Source organism: Zingiber officinale, chromosome 7A (genome assembly GCF_018446385.1).
Source record: "Zingiber officinale cultivar Zhangliang chromosome 7A, Zo_v1.1, whole genome shotgun sequence".
NCBI lineage: Eukaryota > Viridiplantae > Streptophyta > Magnoliopsida > Zingiberales > Zingiberaceae > Zingiber > Zingiber officinale.
The window spans coordinates 26270333-26288595 of NC_055998.1; the positions used below are offsets into that span (position 1 = coordinate 26270333).

The 18263-nt window shown below is 36.5% G+C and overlaps 1 protein-coding gene across 1 annotated transcript; it reads right to left on the reverse strand.

The window, feature by feature from the left end:
* Positions 1-16071: 16071 nt before the first annotated feature.
* Positions 16072-18016, reverse strand: LOC122000013 (stress-response A/B barrel domain-containing protein At5g22580-like). The gene is made up of 2 exons (XM_042554594.1): positions 17864-18016; positions 16072-16524 (listed from the first exon to the last, which is right to left on the reverse strand). The coding sequence occupies exons 1-2, from the start codon at positions 17980-17982 to the stop codon at positions 16323-16325; spliced, it is 321 nt and encodes a 106-aa protein (XP_042410528.1). The 5' UTR covers positions 17983-18016; the 3' UTR covers positions 16072-16322.
* Between the last annotated feature and the right edge of the window lie 247 nt (positions 18017-18263).

An 18263-nucleotide genomic window follows, 5' to 3' on the forward strand; every position in this document is an offset into this window, starting at 1 on the left:
GTAACTAGAGTAGACTCTTATGTTATGGAGGGATTGTGATGCAAGATCCATTATCCTTTCATTTCGTATATTTGATATTTTATGGCCCTTCATCTAGAAAAGTAGTTATGATATAAATTATCAATTATATAATACACTTGAAGAAAATTAATTGGTTTATAACTTACATAGATTTCAAACCAGAATACAAATTCCTCGCTAACTTTTTCTCAACCTCATTTGCATCTATTGATGAATTTAGTAGTTGTAGTTGTTGTTCATACAAGTTGTCAAGGAAGATAATTTTAAGACATATGGTTTAATAATCAAACATAAGGGGATAAATGTTGAATATAGAAGTTAACTCACTTTATGTAAGGTTTAACATCACCACAGTTCAGGAGTATGTATGTACTTGTTGCATGGTATTACTATAGATTTAACCATCTACAAACAAATGTACTCATTGGCTTATCGGGAAACTTAAAAATAGAAAATATCTTTTGGACTATCGGTTGAGTATCATCAGAATTTCAAGGGCACTTGTAATGTCTAGTTTTCATATTATCAATAAAATAATATGAGCAGAAATAAGATGCTTCTTCAACTAGATATGTATTACATATTGACCCCTCAACTCTTGGTTTATTACAAACATTATTCTTTAATCTCCTCAAACATTGTTTAAATTGATATATTCATATATACTACACATGACTAGCTAGTCGTGCCTCGTAAAGTAAATAAACTGATAGATGTTTTATTAAATGGAAAAAATCTAGGAGGCAATAAGCGGTCAAGTTTACATAATATAAGAGGAATGCTTGTTTCTAGTCGAATCATATTAGCCGTCATAATAACCCTCGATGTCAAATCTCTAAAAAACAAACTCAATTTTATAAGTATTTACCAAACATTATTAAAAAGTACGTCATGGAAAGTTATTGGAATAAGTCTTTGAAAGAACACATGCAATCATGACTCTTTATTTCAAATATTTTTAATCTATTAATATCCACACATCAATCCATATTCGATGCATACTCATTAGGGAATTTGATTTCTTTCAACCAAATCCATAAAACTTGCTTATCTTCTTTGTCCCATGTATAACAAGTCTTTGAAAATTTATTGGTTGTTTCATTCTAATATAACTCAACTCTGCTAACTAATTCTTTCAATTATTCACGTAATTTTTGTTGGTTAATCCTAGGAAAACGTACCGGTTCCACTGTACAAAAATTTTTGTACAAGTGTCGAACCTTTCCTTAAATAACCTATTGTGTTCTTTAGAAGTTAAATCAGGAATTGCAGACGGAACTTAACATCATTGATTCCAAATTTAACTTATCTGTTCTTAATGGTTTAGATTTGAATTGCAAGCGGAACTTAACACTATTGATTCAAATCTACCTAAATTATTAATTCCATAAATATTAATTTTCAAAATTGACTTCCAGGACTGCATGGCGAGGCACATGGCCTTCTTGGATATGGGAGCAACCACCACCGCCTAGATAAAGCCTTTTAAGGAAAGCTAATATTTATTTCCTTAAATAACTTTAGGTTAACCAAAAAGAACAATCGAATCACAAAATCGAAAAAGAAGAAAACACAAAATCAAAAAATAAATTCGATAAACTAGATCTAATTACCTCTTGTATTTAGAATTCATACAAAGAAAAATAACTAGTATGATGCGGAAGAAAACTACTAGTTATACCTTCTCTTTGTAAGCTAATGACCTCGAGATCTTCTGCCGTATTCCTCGCCTCGCCTTGGACGTCGTGTGGGTGACGATCCTCCAAGATGAACATCACCCAAAAGCTTCCTCATTCTTCTTCTAAAATCCGGCCGCCACCACCACCAAGGAGAAGAGAGCAAAGGGAGAGGAAGAAGGGAGAGGGCCGGCCACCAAGAGATCACCCAAGCAAAAGAATAAGAGTTGTGTCTCATGAAGCCCCCTCACCCCTTCTTTTATATTACTTGCCCAAGGCAAATAAGGAAAAACTTTTACAAAAAATAAAATCATCCAAGAGTTTTTCCTTTTCCCTTTTTATTTTTCCTTTTCTTTCCTCTTGATTGAATCAATCACCAATCAATGGTTGAGATCAATCCTATTTGGTTTAGGATTGGGATTGGCTGGCCCCTTGCTTGGACACCAAGCAAGGTGGCCAACCACCATATTTAGAAAAGAAAAATAATAATTTTTATAAAATTTTACAAGAAGAAAACTCTTATAAAATTTTACAAGCTCTCTTTCCTAAAGTAAGAGTTAAAAAAGGAAAGTTCTAAAAATTAAAACCATGTTTTAAAATTTAAAACTTCTCTAATAAAATTTCCTTTTTTAACATGGTGATAGAAAATTTAAATTTTAAAACTTCTTTTCCCTTTTTTCTTAAACCATGAGGATGGTTAAAAAAAGGAAAGTTTTAAAATCTTTTAAACTTTCTATTTAAACATGTGACCTAATTCAAATAAGAAAAGTTTTAAAAATTAAAATCTCTCTTTTAAAACTTATAGTTTTCTACAAAGAGAAGATTTTAAAAATTCAAAACAACCCTCCCTTTTTGAATTATTATGGTCGGCCCCTACAAGCTTGGTCACCAAGCTATAGGGTCGACCCCTATAAGAGGATGTGGCCGGCCATTGCTTGGTCACCAAGCAATGGTCCGGCCCCCTTCTTGGATACCAAGAAGAGCCTTACATTCGGATGGACTTGAGGCTATAATGAGGCTACGACAGGGACCTAGAGGAGAAATTTGTTTTGGCCTTCCGATGAGCTTGAGTATCCCATGTTCGCCCCGAACACACAACTCAAGTTCATCGATAATAACTCATTCCATTAGAGAGTTATTACCGCACTACCGCACCAATCCCAAATTATATTATAGGCTCCTTCTTATCATGAGTGTGTTAGTCTCCCTGTGTTTAATATTATGAATGCCCACTAATTAAGTAAGTTACTGACAACTCACTTAATTAATATCTAGCACCAAGAGTAGTACCACTCAACTTCATTGTCATGTCGGACTAGGTCCACCTGCAGGGTTTAACATGGCAATCATTATGAGCTCCTCTTGGGGACATTCTCAACCTAGATAACTAGGACACAGATTCCTTCTATAATCAACAACACACACTATAAGTAATATCATTTCCCAACTTATCGGGCATATTGATTTATCGAGCTAAATCTCACTCTTTGATGAATCAAAGAAATAAATATTAAATATATGTGCTTGTTATTATATTAGGATTAAGAGCACACACTTCCATAATAACTAAGGTTTAGTTCTTTTACTAAGTCAGTACAAAAGAACATACCTAAATGATCCTACTCAATACACTTAAAGTGTATTAGTGTAATTTATTAGTCAAGAAAAACTAATACTTAATTACACTACGACTATACTGATAGTTTATTCCTTTCTATTTTAGTCGCGAGCAACTGTTTATAATTTATAGAAAACCGACAACATGATCTTCTGAGTGTGACACCACACTCCATGTTGTCTACTATATAAATTAATTGAACAATTACATTTAATAACTGCAGATATTGACCAATGTGATTCTTTTATTTTAACAAATAAATATTTACAAAAGCTAGGCTTTTAGTATACACTCCAACAATCTCCCACTTATACTAAAAGACTAAGCTGCCATATCTGTTGCCTTACATCTGATTCCCATCCCCTCCACATGCCGATCAAAATCTTTTACCGGAAGGACCTTTGTGAAAGGATATGCTAGGTTATCTTCTGATGCAATCTTGGCGACGACAACTTCTCCTCGCTTGACGATGTCTCGTATCAGGTGGTACTTGCGCTCAATATGTCTACTTGTCTTATGAGCTCGTGGTTCCTTCGAGTTTGCAATTGCACCGCTATTATCACAATAAATTGTGATGATCTTGGGCAAACCAGGAATCACATCTAAGTCCATTAGAAAGTTCCTGAGCCATACAGTTTCTTTGGCTGCCTTAGAGGCTGCCACATACTCAGCTTCCATGGTTGAGTCCGAGACGCATTTCTGCTTAACACTCCTCCATGCAATGACTCCACCTCCTAGAGTAAACACATAGCCTGATGTTGACTTACTATTGTCCCTATCTGATTGAAAGTCCGAATCCGTGTAACCCACAGGGAGCAACTCGTCTGCTTGGTAAACTAGCATATAATCTCTAGTCCTTCTCAGATACTTCAATATATGATTTACCGCAGTCCAATGTCCTTGTCCAGGATTACTTTGATATCTGCTGACCATGCTCACAGCAAAACAGATATCAGGTCTCGTACACATCATTGCATACATAAGACTTCCTACAGCCGAAGCATAAGGAACTGCCTTCATTTCCTCCATCTCCTTTGATGTCTTCGGAGACATCTCTTTAGATAAGGCTACTCCATGCCTAAAAGGTAAGAAACCTTTCTTGGAGTTTTGCATGCTGAAACGAGCAAGGACTGTATCTATATATGAAGCTTGGGATAGACACAACATTCTTTTCTTGCGATCCCTTATAACTTTGATCCCAAGAATGTGTGCACATTCTCCTAAGTCCTTCATATCAAATTGTTTGGACAACTATACCCTTACGTCCGATAATACCTTGACATTGTTGCCAATTAACAAAATATCATCTACGTATAGTATAAGAAATACCACCACGTTTTCGTTACACTTTTTGTATACACAAGACTCATCCGGACACTGAATAAATCCACATGACTAGATTACTTTGTTAAACCGGATGTTCCAAGATCTTGAAGCTTGCTTCAATCCGTAAATGGACCGATTAAGCTTGCACACTAGATGCTCTTTGCCTTTTTCAATGAACCCTTCTGGTTGCTTCATATGGATGTTTTCTTCAAGACTTCCGTTAAGGAAAGCTGTCTTGACATCCATTTGCCAAATCTCATAATCCATATGAGTAGCAATGGACAAGAGTATCTGGATAAACTTAAGCATGGCTACTAGTGAAAAAGTCTCCTCATAATTGATTCCCTCTTTCTGAGTATACCCTTTCGCAACAAGCCTTGCTTTGAAGATTTCTACCTTCCCATCTGTCCCTCTTTTCCTTTTGTAGATCCACTTGCATCCAACGGCTTTTACACCATCAGGTGATTCTACAAGTTCCCAGACCTTATTAGAGTACATAGACTCTATTTCAGAATTCATTGCCTTTTCCCAAGATACTGCATCTATATCTTGGAGTGCTTCATCATATGTCCGGGGATCAGGTTCATGTTTACCCGGGATCAAGTCCGAAGACTCTCCCAAAAACATGAATCTCTCAGGTTGCCTTACAACCCTCCCACTACGACGAGGCACCGTCTGTAGTTGTGTATCATGTGGGACACGTGTTGCAGTCTCTTGTGGTACTTCATCTTGTACTGTTGGTACTGAAGTTGACGTGTCCTCTCTAATTTCTTCTAGAACTATTTCACTCATGGGCTTATGGTTTATTACATAATCTTCTTCTAAAAATCGAGCATTGGTGCTAACAATGATCTTTTGATTTTTAGGATTATAAAACAAACCACCTTTCGTTCCCTTAGGATATCCCACAAACAGATAAACTTCTGTACGTGATTCCAACTTGTCAGTATCTCCCTTTAGCACATGTGCTGGACTACCCCATATCTGGATATGATTCAGACTAGGCTTGTGCCTATTCCATAATTCCATGGAAGTAGAAGGAACTGTTTTAGAAAGTACCATATTCAGAATGTACACTGCTGTTTCTAAGGCATATCCCCAAAACGAATTTGGTAATTCTGAGTAACTTATCATCGATCTAACCATTTCCATAAGAGTCTTATTCCTTCGTTCTGCCACATCATTCTGCTGGGGTGTACCAGGTGCAGTCAATTGGGATTGAATCCCGACTTCTGATAAGTAATTCCTAAACTCTCCAATGAGGTATTCGCCACCACGGTCAGACCGTAGTGTCTTGATACTTTTACCAAGACATTTCTCCACATCAGCCCTATATTCTTTAAACTTGTCAAAGCATTCAGACTTGCGGTGCATCAGGTAAATATATCCATATCTTGAATAATCGTCTATAAAGGAGACAAAGTATTCATAACCACCTCTTGCCTAGATAGACATAGAACCACACAAATCAGAATGGACCAATTCTAACGCATCTTTAGCTCTATACCCCTTGGCCTTAAAAGGTCTCTTGGTCATTTTACCTTCCAAGCAGGATTCACATGTTGAAAAATTTTCCAACTCTAATGAACACAATAGTCCATCGGCTACAAGCCTTTGAATCCTACTTAAGTTAATATGTCCAAGCCTTAGATGCCAAAGATATATTTGGTTCATTTCCGAAGGTTCTTTTCTCTTATTAGAGTTAGAAGATGTGTTATTAATTTCCATATTTTGCTTTGTGGGAGAAATTGGATTTAAAGTGTATAAATTGCCAACCAATGCACCAGAACAGATAATCACCTTATTTCTCTTTATAACGACATTGTTACTAAAGGAAACTGAATATCCATCCATATACAGTTTAGAAACTGAAATTAAATTCTTTCTAAAACTGGGTACATAAAGACAATTTCTTAAAATCAAATTTCTATTCCTATCAAAAGATAAGTAGACGTCTTCCACTGCGACAGCCGCCACCTTAGTAGCATTGCCCATATAGACGGTTATCTCTCCATCAAATAGTTGTCGGGTTTCCTGGAACCCCTGCAAAGAATTGCAGACATGATCAGTGACTCCCGTATCTACACACCAGGTGCTGGTAGATAACACCGCTAAACATGTTTCAACTACTAGAGTATGAGATATACCTTTATTGTTCTGGTTCCTACGAGGACAGTCTGCTTTCCAATGTCCAGGCTGCTTGCAGATGAAGCACTTGCCCTTCGGCTTCTTCATTCCAGCTTTCTATCTTGTATTCTGAGGTTTATTCACCTTCTTTGCTGAAAAGACCTGTTTCTTCTTCTTCTTGCCTTTCGACTTAGAAGTAGAACCATTTTCAACATAGTGAATCTGAGAATTGTAACGAAATATTCCTTCTGCTGCCTGTAGCTCTGTCAGAAGTTCCGCCAACGTATACTCTCTTTTGTTCATGTTATAGTTCAGGCGGAACTGCTCAAAACTTCTGGGTAGCATTTGGAGAATTATATCGACCTGGGTTTCCTCATCAATTTCTCCTCCAAGGACTTGTATTTCATTTAGATAAGCCATCATTTTGAGGATATGGTCCCTTACGGGTGTCCCCTCAGACATGGTGGCTGTCATTAGTTTTCTCATTGCCTCTTGCCTAGCAGTCCGACTCTGGTGCCCAAAGAGTTCTTTGAGATTGTTCATTATATCATAAGCTGTTGATAAATCTTGATGTTGATGTTGCAATACATTTGACATTGATGCTAAAATGTAACACCGCGCCATCTCATCAGCTTTTACCCATTTCTTATGATACTCAATCTCCTTTGGGGTAGAGTCACCGTCAGGTGCATCAGGGCAAGCCTCAGTCAGTACAAACTTATAGCTTTCAGCAGTAAGAACTATGTCCAGGTTTCTTTTCCAATCAATATAGTTTGGACCAGTAAGTTTGTTCTCTTTCAGTATAATGGCTAGTGGGTTGAAAGTCATCCTAAGAATCACAAAAATAAACTTTGGTCAAGACTCTAAATTTAGAATAATATTGATTCCTCAAACAATACTATTTTAAATTAACCAACACCTCAAATCACCGTGAATATTGAATGCCACGTTAGTGTGGACGTATACAAATTCATCATTTGTAAGAGGAGGGTGCGACCCATTAATTTTATTATCTTGTCATCCTAACTTCATGACAAATAAAATTAATAGTTGGTTTCACTTTGGTCACACAAGACAATAGCAGTGACTCCGTTGGGGAGGATACTATTGAATGTGTCTAAGTGTATACCATTACTTAATATTAAGTCCATTAAATAGGATTGTGCCCCTTCAGTTGGAGAAGATCACACGCTCCTAAATAATTTCCTATAACCATCCATAAAAGGAAGTTTGATCTAGTGATCCGCAACAAACTCATCCGTTGTGGAGGGAGGCACTCAGAGCCAACACGCAGGCTTGTTGCATCACTTACAAACCAGTAATGGAGACCATGAGATTTATTAAAATCCCTCTCCCACTTAGTTATTTAAAAATGAGGATTTTTAACCTATCCTAGTATACATCACATGCATATAAACATCACAGTAAATAAAAGCAATAAATTTGGAAATTAATTTTCCAACTATTATGGCTTTTTCCATCACTGTCTTCAGTATGCTCCAACCCTAGCTGCTGCCATCTTTAGCCACCTCCATCGGGTCGAGTTGTCGCATCCTTCTTGCTTCTTATTCTGCTGCGCCTCTAGTGCTCCAAAAGTACCACGCCTCGCAAGAATCCAATTCGCGACAAAAATAGAATTTTACATATATCGATCCTATATTCCACGAGGGAATGTACATGTATTCTAGATCGAACAAAAAATAAAATTCTAAAAATAATACAGCTCTTGCTGTATTTTATACATACAATCATGCACACAAATAATGCTCTTGACATGTCCAAGGGTCCAATAACATACAATATCAATAAGTCATAATAGTTGGAGCCTGCAACCAAAGAGTTAGCACATCCTACTACTATCCTGCCTAAATTATGTATGACATGTGCATAACCTATTTGAATTCTAAAAATACACAGAGGCAAAACTTCGCTCTGATACCAATTGTTGGTTAATCCTAGGAAAACGTACCGGTTCCACTGTACAAAAATTTTTGTACAAGTGTCGAACCTTTCCTTAAATAACCTATTGTGTTCTTTAGAAGTTAAATCAGGAATCGCAGACGGAACTTAACATCATTGATTCCAAATTTAACTTATCTGTTCTTAATGGTTTATATTTGAATCGCAAGCGGAACTTAACACTATTGATTCAAATCTACCTAAATTATTAATTCCATAAATATTAATTTTCAAAATTGACTTCCAGGACTGCATGGCGAGGCACATGGCCTTCTTGGATATGGGAGCAACCACCACCGCTTAGGCAAAGCCTTTTAAGGAAAGCTAATATTTATTTCCTTAAATAACTTTAGGTTAACCAAAAAGAACAATCGAATCACAAATTTGAAAAAGAAGAAAACACAAAATCGAAAAATAAATTCGATAAATTAAATCTAATTGCCTCTTGTATTTAGAATTCATACAAAGAAAAATAACTAGTATGATGCGGAAGAAAACTACTAGTTATACCTTCTCTTTGTAAGCTAATGACCTCGAGATCTTATGCCGTATTCCTCGCCTCGCCTTGGACGTCGTGTGGGCGACGATCCTCCAAGATGAACACCACCCAAAAGCTTCCTTCTTCTTCTTCTAAAATCCGGCCACCACCACCACCACCAAGGAGAAGAGAGCAAAGGGAGAGGAAGAAGGGAGAGGGTCGGCCACCAAGAGATCACCCAAGCAAAAGAATAAGAGTTGTGTCTCATGAAGCCCCCTCACCCCGTCTTTTATATTACTTGCCCAAGGCAAATAAGGAAAAACTTTTACAAAAAATAAAATCATTCAAGAGTTTTTCCTTTTTCCTTTTTATTTTTCCTTTTCTTTCCTCTTGATTGAATCAATCACCAATCAATGGTTGAGATCAATCCTATTTGGTTTAGGATTGGGATTGGCCGGCCCCTTGCTTGGACACCAAGCAAGGTGGCCGGCCACCATATTTAGAAAAGAAAAATAATAATTTTTATAAAATTTTACAAGAAGAAAACTCTTATAAAATTTTACAAGCTCTCTTTCCTAAAGTAAGAGTTAAAAAAGGAAAGTTCTAAAAATTAAAACCATGTTTTAAAATTTAAAACTTATCTTATAAAATTTCCTTTTTTAACATGGTGATAGAAAATTTAAATTTTAAAACTTCTTTTCCCTTTTTTCTTAAACCATGAGGATGGTTAAAAAAGGAAAGTTTTAAAATCTTTTAAACTTTCTATTTAAACATGTGGCCTAATTCAAATAAGGAAAGTTTTAAAAATTAAAATCTCTCTTTTAAAACTTATAGTTTTTTACAAAGAGAAGATTTTAAAAATTCAAAACAACCCTCCCTTTTTGAATTATTATGGTCGGCCCCTACAAGCTTGGTCACCAAGCTATAGGGCCGGCCCCTATAAGAGGATGTGGCCGACCATTGCTTGGTCACCAAGCAATGGTCCGGCCCCCTTCTTGGACACCAAGAAGAGCCTTACATTTGGATGAACTTGAGACTATAATGAGGCTACGACAGGGACCTAGAGGAGAAATTAGTTTTGGCCTTCCGATGAGCTTGAGTATCCCATGTTCGCCCCGAACACACAACTCAAGTTCATCGATAATAACTCATTCCACTAGAGAGTTATTACCGCACTACCGCACCAATCCCAAATTACATTATGGGCTCCTTCTTATCATGAGTGTGTTAGTCTCCTTGTGTTTAAGATTACGAATGCCCACTAATTAAGTAAGTTACTGACAACTCACTTAATTAATATCTAGCACCAAGAGTAGTACCACTCAACTTCATTGTCATGTCGGTCTAGGTCTACCTGCAGGGTTTAACATGGCAATCCTTATGAGCTCCTCTTGGGGACATTCTCAACCTAGATAACTAGGACACAGATTCCTTCTATAATCAACAACACACACTATAAGTAATATCATTTCCCAACTTATCGGGCATATTGATTTATCGAGCTAAATCTCACCCTTTGATAAATCAAAGAAATAAATATTAAATATATGTGCTTGTTATTATATTAGGATTAAGAGCACACACTTCCATAATAACTAAGGTTTAGTTCTTTTACTAAGTCAGTACAAAAGAACATACCTAAATGATCCTACTTAATACACTTAAAGTGTATTAGTGTCATTTATTAGTCAAGATAAACTAATACTTAATTACACTACGACTATACTGATAGTTTGTTCCTTTCTATCTTAGTCGCAAGCAACTGTTTATAATTTATAGAGAACCGACAACATGATCTTCTGAGTGTGACACCACACTCCATGTTGTCTACTATATAAATTAATTGAACAATTACATTTAATAAATACATATATTGACCAATGTGATTCTTTTATTTTAACAAATAAATGTTTACAAAAGCTAGGCTTTTAGTATACACTCCAATAATTTTGGTGTGTCTTTAGTTTTTCTAGGAATATTCATCACATTATTGAAAAAAATTTCTCAGCATGCATCACATCTAAATTATGTTGAATAAGCTGATACTTCAAATATGACAGCTCTCAAAAAATGTTTCTTTTCTTCCAACAACACTTGCACACCCTCACAATGTATTTATTTAAATCTAGAACTCGTCTAAGTTACTGTTACAAATCCATAGTTGTCTATTTTCTCAAGTATTTCCTCTCCTGACTTGATTGTGGGTGGAAGTTTTATGACTACTTCATTCTTTGTGAGCTCTTTCTTATTTTGTCTAAAAGGGTACTCTTTTTGGTAAAAATTTATGATGATTATCAAGCCAAAATATCTTTCTACTGTAAGATAATGAAAATACAATAAACTCTGTCATGCAATGTAGATATGCTAATTTACTAGTTGTGCTTGTTGGTGTAATTTCCAGTAGGTCAAGGTTGACCTAGTTGACCAAGCGTAAACCTTGGTCATGGTTTTGATGTTTGACAATACAGAAAGACATGTAGACATGGACAATGCAGGTGCAGTTGTCCATGCGAAGAGATACTGATCAGGGTCTGATCAGGTTGAATGAAGAAGAGTCAAGTAGGTCAAGGTTGACCGGATACTTGACTGGGAAGTCCTAACTGGGATGTTAGGCAGAGTGAAAATCCTAGTGAGTGAAGCTAGGTGAAAGTGAAAGTCCTGGTGAGTGAAGCCAGGCAGTGGGAAAGTCCTGGTGAGTGAAGCCAGGCAGTTGGAGAAAGTCCTGGTGAGTGAAGCCAGGCAGTCGGGAAATCCTGGTGAGTGAAGCCAGGTGAAAATCCTAGTGAGTGAAGCTAGGTGAATGTGTAAGTCCTGGTAAGTGAAGCCAGGCATTCGGGAAAGTCCTGGTGAGTGAAGCCAGGCAAGGGAAAGACCTAGTGGATGAAGCTAGGTAGTTTGGAAGTCCTGGTGAGTGAAGTCAGGCAAGGGAAATCCAGATGGGTCAAGGTTGACCAGACATCTGGTGAAAAGTCCAAGCAGGGAGCTTGGCACGGGAAAAGTCCAAGTATGGAGACTTGGCATGGAGAAGACCAAGATGGAGACTTGGACCGGACGAAGTCGGAGAGGGCTCGGTAGCTCCTTCTCCGGACTGTGGTAAGAGAGGGCTCGGTAGCTCGTTCTCTGGACCGGACACTTGGTAGGGAGTCTTAGCAGGTCAAGGGAGTGACCAGATGCTAAGCATGCGATACCAATAGGTCAAGGTTGACCGGATATTGGTTTGGAAGGCTTGGGACTTGGTTTGGGCAAAAACCAAGCTCTGGATCGATCAGTGGATCGATCCAGTGATACACTGGGTATCTGGATCGGTCTGGTGACCGATCAGTAACCAAACAGTAGCCTACTGCAGACCGATCAGGAAACAACGATCAGAAGGCAAGAAGCTCAGGAGAAAAGGAAGGGGATCGGTCCCTGGACCGATCAGAGAAAGCTCTGATCGGTCCCCAGGACCGATCAGGATGAAGCTGGACCATCAGGAGCATGCCTGATCGGTCCAGGAGCTCTGTGGACCGATCAGGAGCATGCCTGATCGGTCCAGGAGCTCTGTGGACCGATCAGGCTTCAGCCTGATCGGTCCAGGTCCTAGCCGTTGCGTAGCAACGGCTAGTTTCTTCTGTGTCTTCTTCGCAGGTGCAGTGCAGGTTGAGTAAAGAATATAAAAGGAGTTCAAGGGTTTCTACAGGGCAACTCTTCTTCTTCTTGCCCCTGCTTCTTGCTGTGTTTGAGCTTTGCTGAGCTCGCTTCTGCTTGAAGCTTCGTGTGAGCTTCATCGGCTGGGTTCCTGCTGTTGTAGGCGTCGCTTGAAGCTGCTGCTTCATCCAGTCGAAGAGAAGGCAAGTAAGCGAAGGTTTTACAGTTGTATTGTATTTTGCTTCTTGCTGTACTTGTACTCCTGTTTATCTTGCTGGTGCAAGACATTGTGGCGAGGTTTCTCCACCCAGAAGGAGTGATTATTAGCCGGGTTTCCGGGGACTCATCCACCGACGGATTGATAGGCTTCGTCCACCTTACGGACACGCCGAGGAGTAGGAGTTTCATCTCCGAACCTCGTTACATCGTCGAGTTCGAGTTTGAGGTTTGCTTCTCCTTTTTCGTTTCTATTTGTTATTTCCGCTGCGCTAACTTGATTTGTAGAAAGAAACGTGAATTTGGGGTCGGCTATTCACACCCCCCCTCTCTAGCCGCGATCATCGATCCTAACAGTGCTTCATCCTAAAAATATTGAGTATGTTGAAAAATCACTAATCATCCATAATAAAGCATTATACAAGATAAAATTAATTTTACTTGCAATATCATAAGTCTTCGATCCTACATTTCATAATTTATTCAGCTCGACAATCAGACGTTGAAAAAAATATCTTTCTTCTCTTTTAGATTCTTTGGCCCTGAAATTAGCACAGTAAGGAAGATATATTCATCTTTATACACATCCATGACATCAATTTATATAATGTTAATATAACTGGACAAGATGAATATTGTTGTCTAGATTGACCAAATGGTTAAAATCCATCTACTAAAAGTCCCAATCTTATATTACTTAGTTCCATTACAAAAGAGAGAAATATTGTATCAATATATTTCCGTATAGAGAGTCAAAAGGATAACGCATTATATCTCCTTTGTATGCATGCTCATGATGTCACCTCATGTGGCTTGCTATTGTGGTAGATGCATATAAGTGTTTTAAGTCTAGTAATTAACGAGAAGTAATATGTAACTTTTCATGATAATTCTTCTTCTTCTTCCCTGATATGTGACTACACTGTTTATAATGAGAGTAATTACACATTCTGCATTCAATAAGTTTACTGTCTTTATTCCATCATGTAGTTATCTATACAATAATCAAATTTTTTTCACTGACAAAGCTAACCCACTAACCAATTTCTTTAGATTATAGAAGCAATTAATCATTATGTTATCAGCAATGAGCAACTTTGACATCAATCGAAAAATGTGATGTAACATCATTCTGAGAAATGATATTCTGCCTTAATGTTCAATATGTTGGGATGCAAGGTTACAAATAAAGTCTCACATTAAAAACACATAGGAAATATCATGGATTTATAAGGGAAAGATATTTCTATTGGTATGAGACCTTTTGGATAGAGCCTAGAAATAAAACCATGAGGACTTAAGCTCAAAGTGAAAAATATCATGTCATTGTGGAGATATTTAAATTCCTTTTGATCCTACACAATAGTCTTATAGTAATTGATAGTTGAGAATGACAAGAATGAATGTATTTTCACACTTCTCTGTCACTAGTCTTTAACATGTCATATGATTTTATAGTAATTTGAAGCAAAATCGAATTCAACAAACTCTTCAACTCCATAAAAAAAAAAACTTTTTAGTGATAAACTAATTTTCTAACCTATTTTTTATTCAAGATTTATTCATATACATTGTAATCTAATGAGAAATAAACTTGTAATATTATTAAACGTGTAAAACTCAATAATTTAGCATGCATATAGTTTAAACTTAAACTTAATTAAATCATTAAATAATTATCAATAAATAGTTATTCATGATATATCTAAAATCGACGCACAAAGAAGCTAGAGTTTCTCAAAAAAAAAAAATTATATCAAAGGATATACAAACAACGTCTGCACAAACAACATTATAAAATCAACAATCAAATACAAGTGTGTTTACAAACAACAATCATTTCCAGAGTTTCATTCCCGCTTTACAAATACCAAGCTCTTAGCCAGCCAAGCTCGCAGCTAGGGAAAGCTAAGGTCGTGACCGAGCTCACAACCACCTGAGTTCATGGTCGACCAAGCTCATGAATGACCAAGCTCGCGGGTAGGGCTAACTAATCAAGGCAGCAACCTAACTTGGGGTCGGCCAAGCTCGCATCCAAGCCTGAAGTCACGAGTTTGGTCGAGATCAGCCAAGTTAGAGGCCAGCTGAGGCTGCGAGCTTGGCTACGACCGACTAGGCTCGCAGTTGCCCTGGGCGAGGCCACACCCGACCACGGGATTGACAGGAAGGAGAAATCAAGAGAGTTAAGAGGCTTACTTGCGTGCCAGGGAGAAGATCATGTGTCAGAGAGGACAACACTGACAATCTAAGAGGGAAGAGAGAGATTAGTGAGATAGGGGAAAACTCAAGCTGGGGTAACCCAAAATTCATAAAATTAGCGATAGAAATTTAATTTCGTCACTAATTTAGCGATGAAAATTTAATTCCGGCACTAGTTTAAATAGATTAAATATTTTTTTATTAACAATTAATGACTGTTATTGTGATAAAAATATATTTTTGTTGTTAATTTAACGATCAAATATTATTTCGGTTACAAATTAGATAGAATAATATTTTATAATCATTGATCGAAATAATATTAGGTTACTAAATTTGTGACGGAAATATATTTTCTAATTCGGTTGCTAATCGCAGGTTTTCATGTAGTGCGTATTTAAGATACTATGATTTCAGTAAATAAATAGATAATAAAAATGGTCAGATATAAAATGCTAATAATTTGAATTCTTTAAAATATTCTTATATCTTAAATCTTCTTAAGAACATTAAAAATAATAATAATAATAATAATTTTCTTTCAAATATAATATTAACCTCTACATTAGCATAATTTTGATTGCAACACAAATTCTATTCTCGGACTTCATAATCAAGTCGATGGCTTCATGATAAATCCTTTAATTATAACAACAAACATAAATGCAAGCATAAAAAATAATAAATAAAATAAATAAAAAACCAGAGGACGAGAGATAACAACAGCGATTGGATTAGGAGTTGGCTGATCACTTAAAATTTGAGATCAATATGACGTGGCCATGGCCCATGTGGAAATTCTTCAACCACAAAAGTGTTCGATATATACAAATCTACCTTAATTTACACCTCATTTTATGGTTAGCTCTATTTTTTATTATATCCTACAATCTTGTCACGATATCTGATGAAAAAAAACTAAATTGTACATAAAATCCAAGTATGGCAGAGACACATAAAATTAAAGAAAGGTTATCATCCATACATGCATGCATTGATTCATTAACCTTCTCTCTGCGACTTATTCATTAATCAGATCCATTATTCTGAAACCTCCATTCATCGGCTTAAAATATCAAGCAATTGCAGTCTTCTCGACGACAACCGGAAAATCCACTGCCAAGATCTTCTCAACTGCCGCGCGAAACTTCTTGCCGTACTCGACGTGTCCTGGATGCTTCATGTACTCCGCCACGTCCTCGGTGCTGTCAAACGTCAAGATGAACACATGCGTGAATCCATGGTTGTACCTCTCGTCTTTCATCACGTCCTCTCCCCTGCACACCATCTACTGTTTATGACTCAATGAATATCATGATTTTTAAAAATTAACACCGTAGTTTAAATACACCATCATTATTATAGTACTGATCTTTAAAAATTAAATCAGTATCTTTAGTATTGGTCTTTAACCGGTGTTAGTTTTTAAATATCAACACTACATTATTATTCATCTTTAAAAGCTAGTATTAATTATCTTAGTGCTTGTTTTTAAAAAATATATTAATGTTCTCTCTATATATCATTGTTGATTTTTTAAAAAATTAGCATTTATGTGTTTTTGAAAAATAGAACCAAGGTGATACTTTTTTTAAAAAATCAATCATAAAGTGGTACTGATTTTTAAAAATAAGCACCACACCAATGATAGATGTAATTAAGCTGTGGTGCTATTTTTTAAAAATCAACATCACAATAATTATTGAATGCAATCAAAAGAGATAATTTTATTTTAATTTAAGAAAAAAGAAAAAAAGTTGTTACATGCAGATGAGAAATAAATTAAAAAAAAAAATAGATTTTGATCGTGTCATATCGCCCACGTTAAATGTTGCTCACCCAAGGATGTGTAATGTGTGTATATATATACTCTATACAACGGTAGGTGACATCCAACTTGGATGCTTTGACGTGGTTAAAATTGATTTTTTTATATTTCTCTCTCTCATCTATATGCAATTCTTTTCTCTCTTCTGCATGCAAGTCTCTCTCCTACATGTAAGATGATATTGATTTTTACAAACCATACTAAGGTGAAGTTGATCTTTAAATATCAACTCCAATGTGCTAATCTTTAAAGTCTAGTATCATCATGTTGGTGTTGATTTGCACCATGTTGAAACCAACACCAACAATGATGTTGGTTTACACGCTATTTTCAAACCAGTACCATTGTACCAACATGCATGGTGTTGATCTTTAAAGATCAACACTAATATGATGATGATTTGTGTAAATCAACACTAACAATGGTGCTAATTTGCATAAACAAGCACTAACATAGTGCTATTTAGCACCACTATTAGTACCAGTATTTAAAGACCATCACCATATTGGTGCTGGTTTGAAATCAACACTAGCTGTAAAGACCAACACCACATTAGTGCTAATTTTTATTTTTAAAGTTCAGCTAAATTAATATCACTTTTATATATATATATATATATATATATATATATATATATATATATATATATATATATATATAGAAGAGAGAAAGAGAATTGTATACCGTCACATCAGAACATCCACAGTAAATGCCATCCATATGTAAGTTGTGCAAAGTATTATATATAGACACACGTACAATTCAAAATTTATGAAGTTTATATGTACCATTCGAAGGACTTGACGATGTCCATCTCTGAGGCAAGTTTCTTCAAGTCTAGCACCAGTTGCTCCACCGGTGCGCCTTCCTTGAACTTGGCCATGACCAGGTGCTTAATGCCTGCCATTATGTTCGCGTATCTTGTTTACTTTGCTCGAACGATGGAAGTGACCGATGACGGAAAACAAGGGAGGGCTCGCAGGGGTTTTATAGGGGAAGGAATGGGCCCACACAGCTCGCACCATTCAACTTGATAATGACTAATTAACTCCATACGGAACACATGGAATTATTGAGCTCGTTTTTCTTTTGTTTTTTCCGGACGCCGTCCACAAAACTGAAAGAGAAGTGTCGGCTATTCCACACAGAGTTAAGTTGCATGTAACATGATAGGTTAAGTTAGAAATT

Excerpts from the sequence above, each read along its gene's own strand:
- LOC122000013 (XM_042554594.1), bottom strand. The coding sequence starts at position 17,982 with ATGGCAGGCATTAAGCACCTGGTCATGGCCAAGTTCAAGGAAGGCGCA. Across the intron at positions 16,525-17,863 it reads ATCGTCAAGTCCTTCGAATG|GGGAGAGGACGTGATGAAAG; the intron begins GTACATATAAAC and ends GATGGTGTGCAG.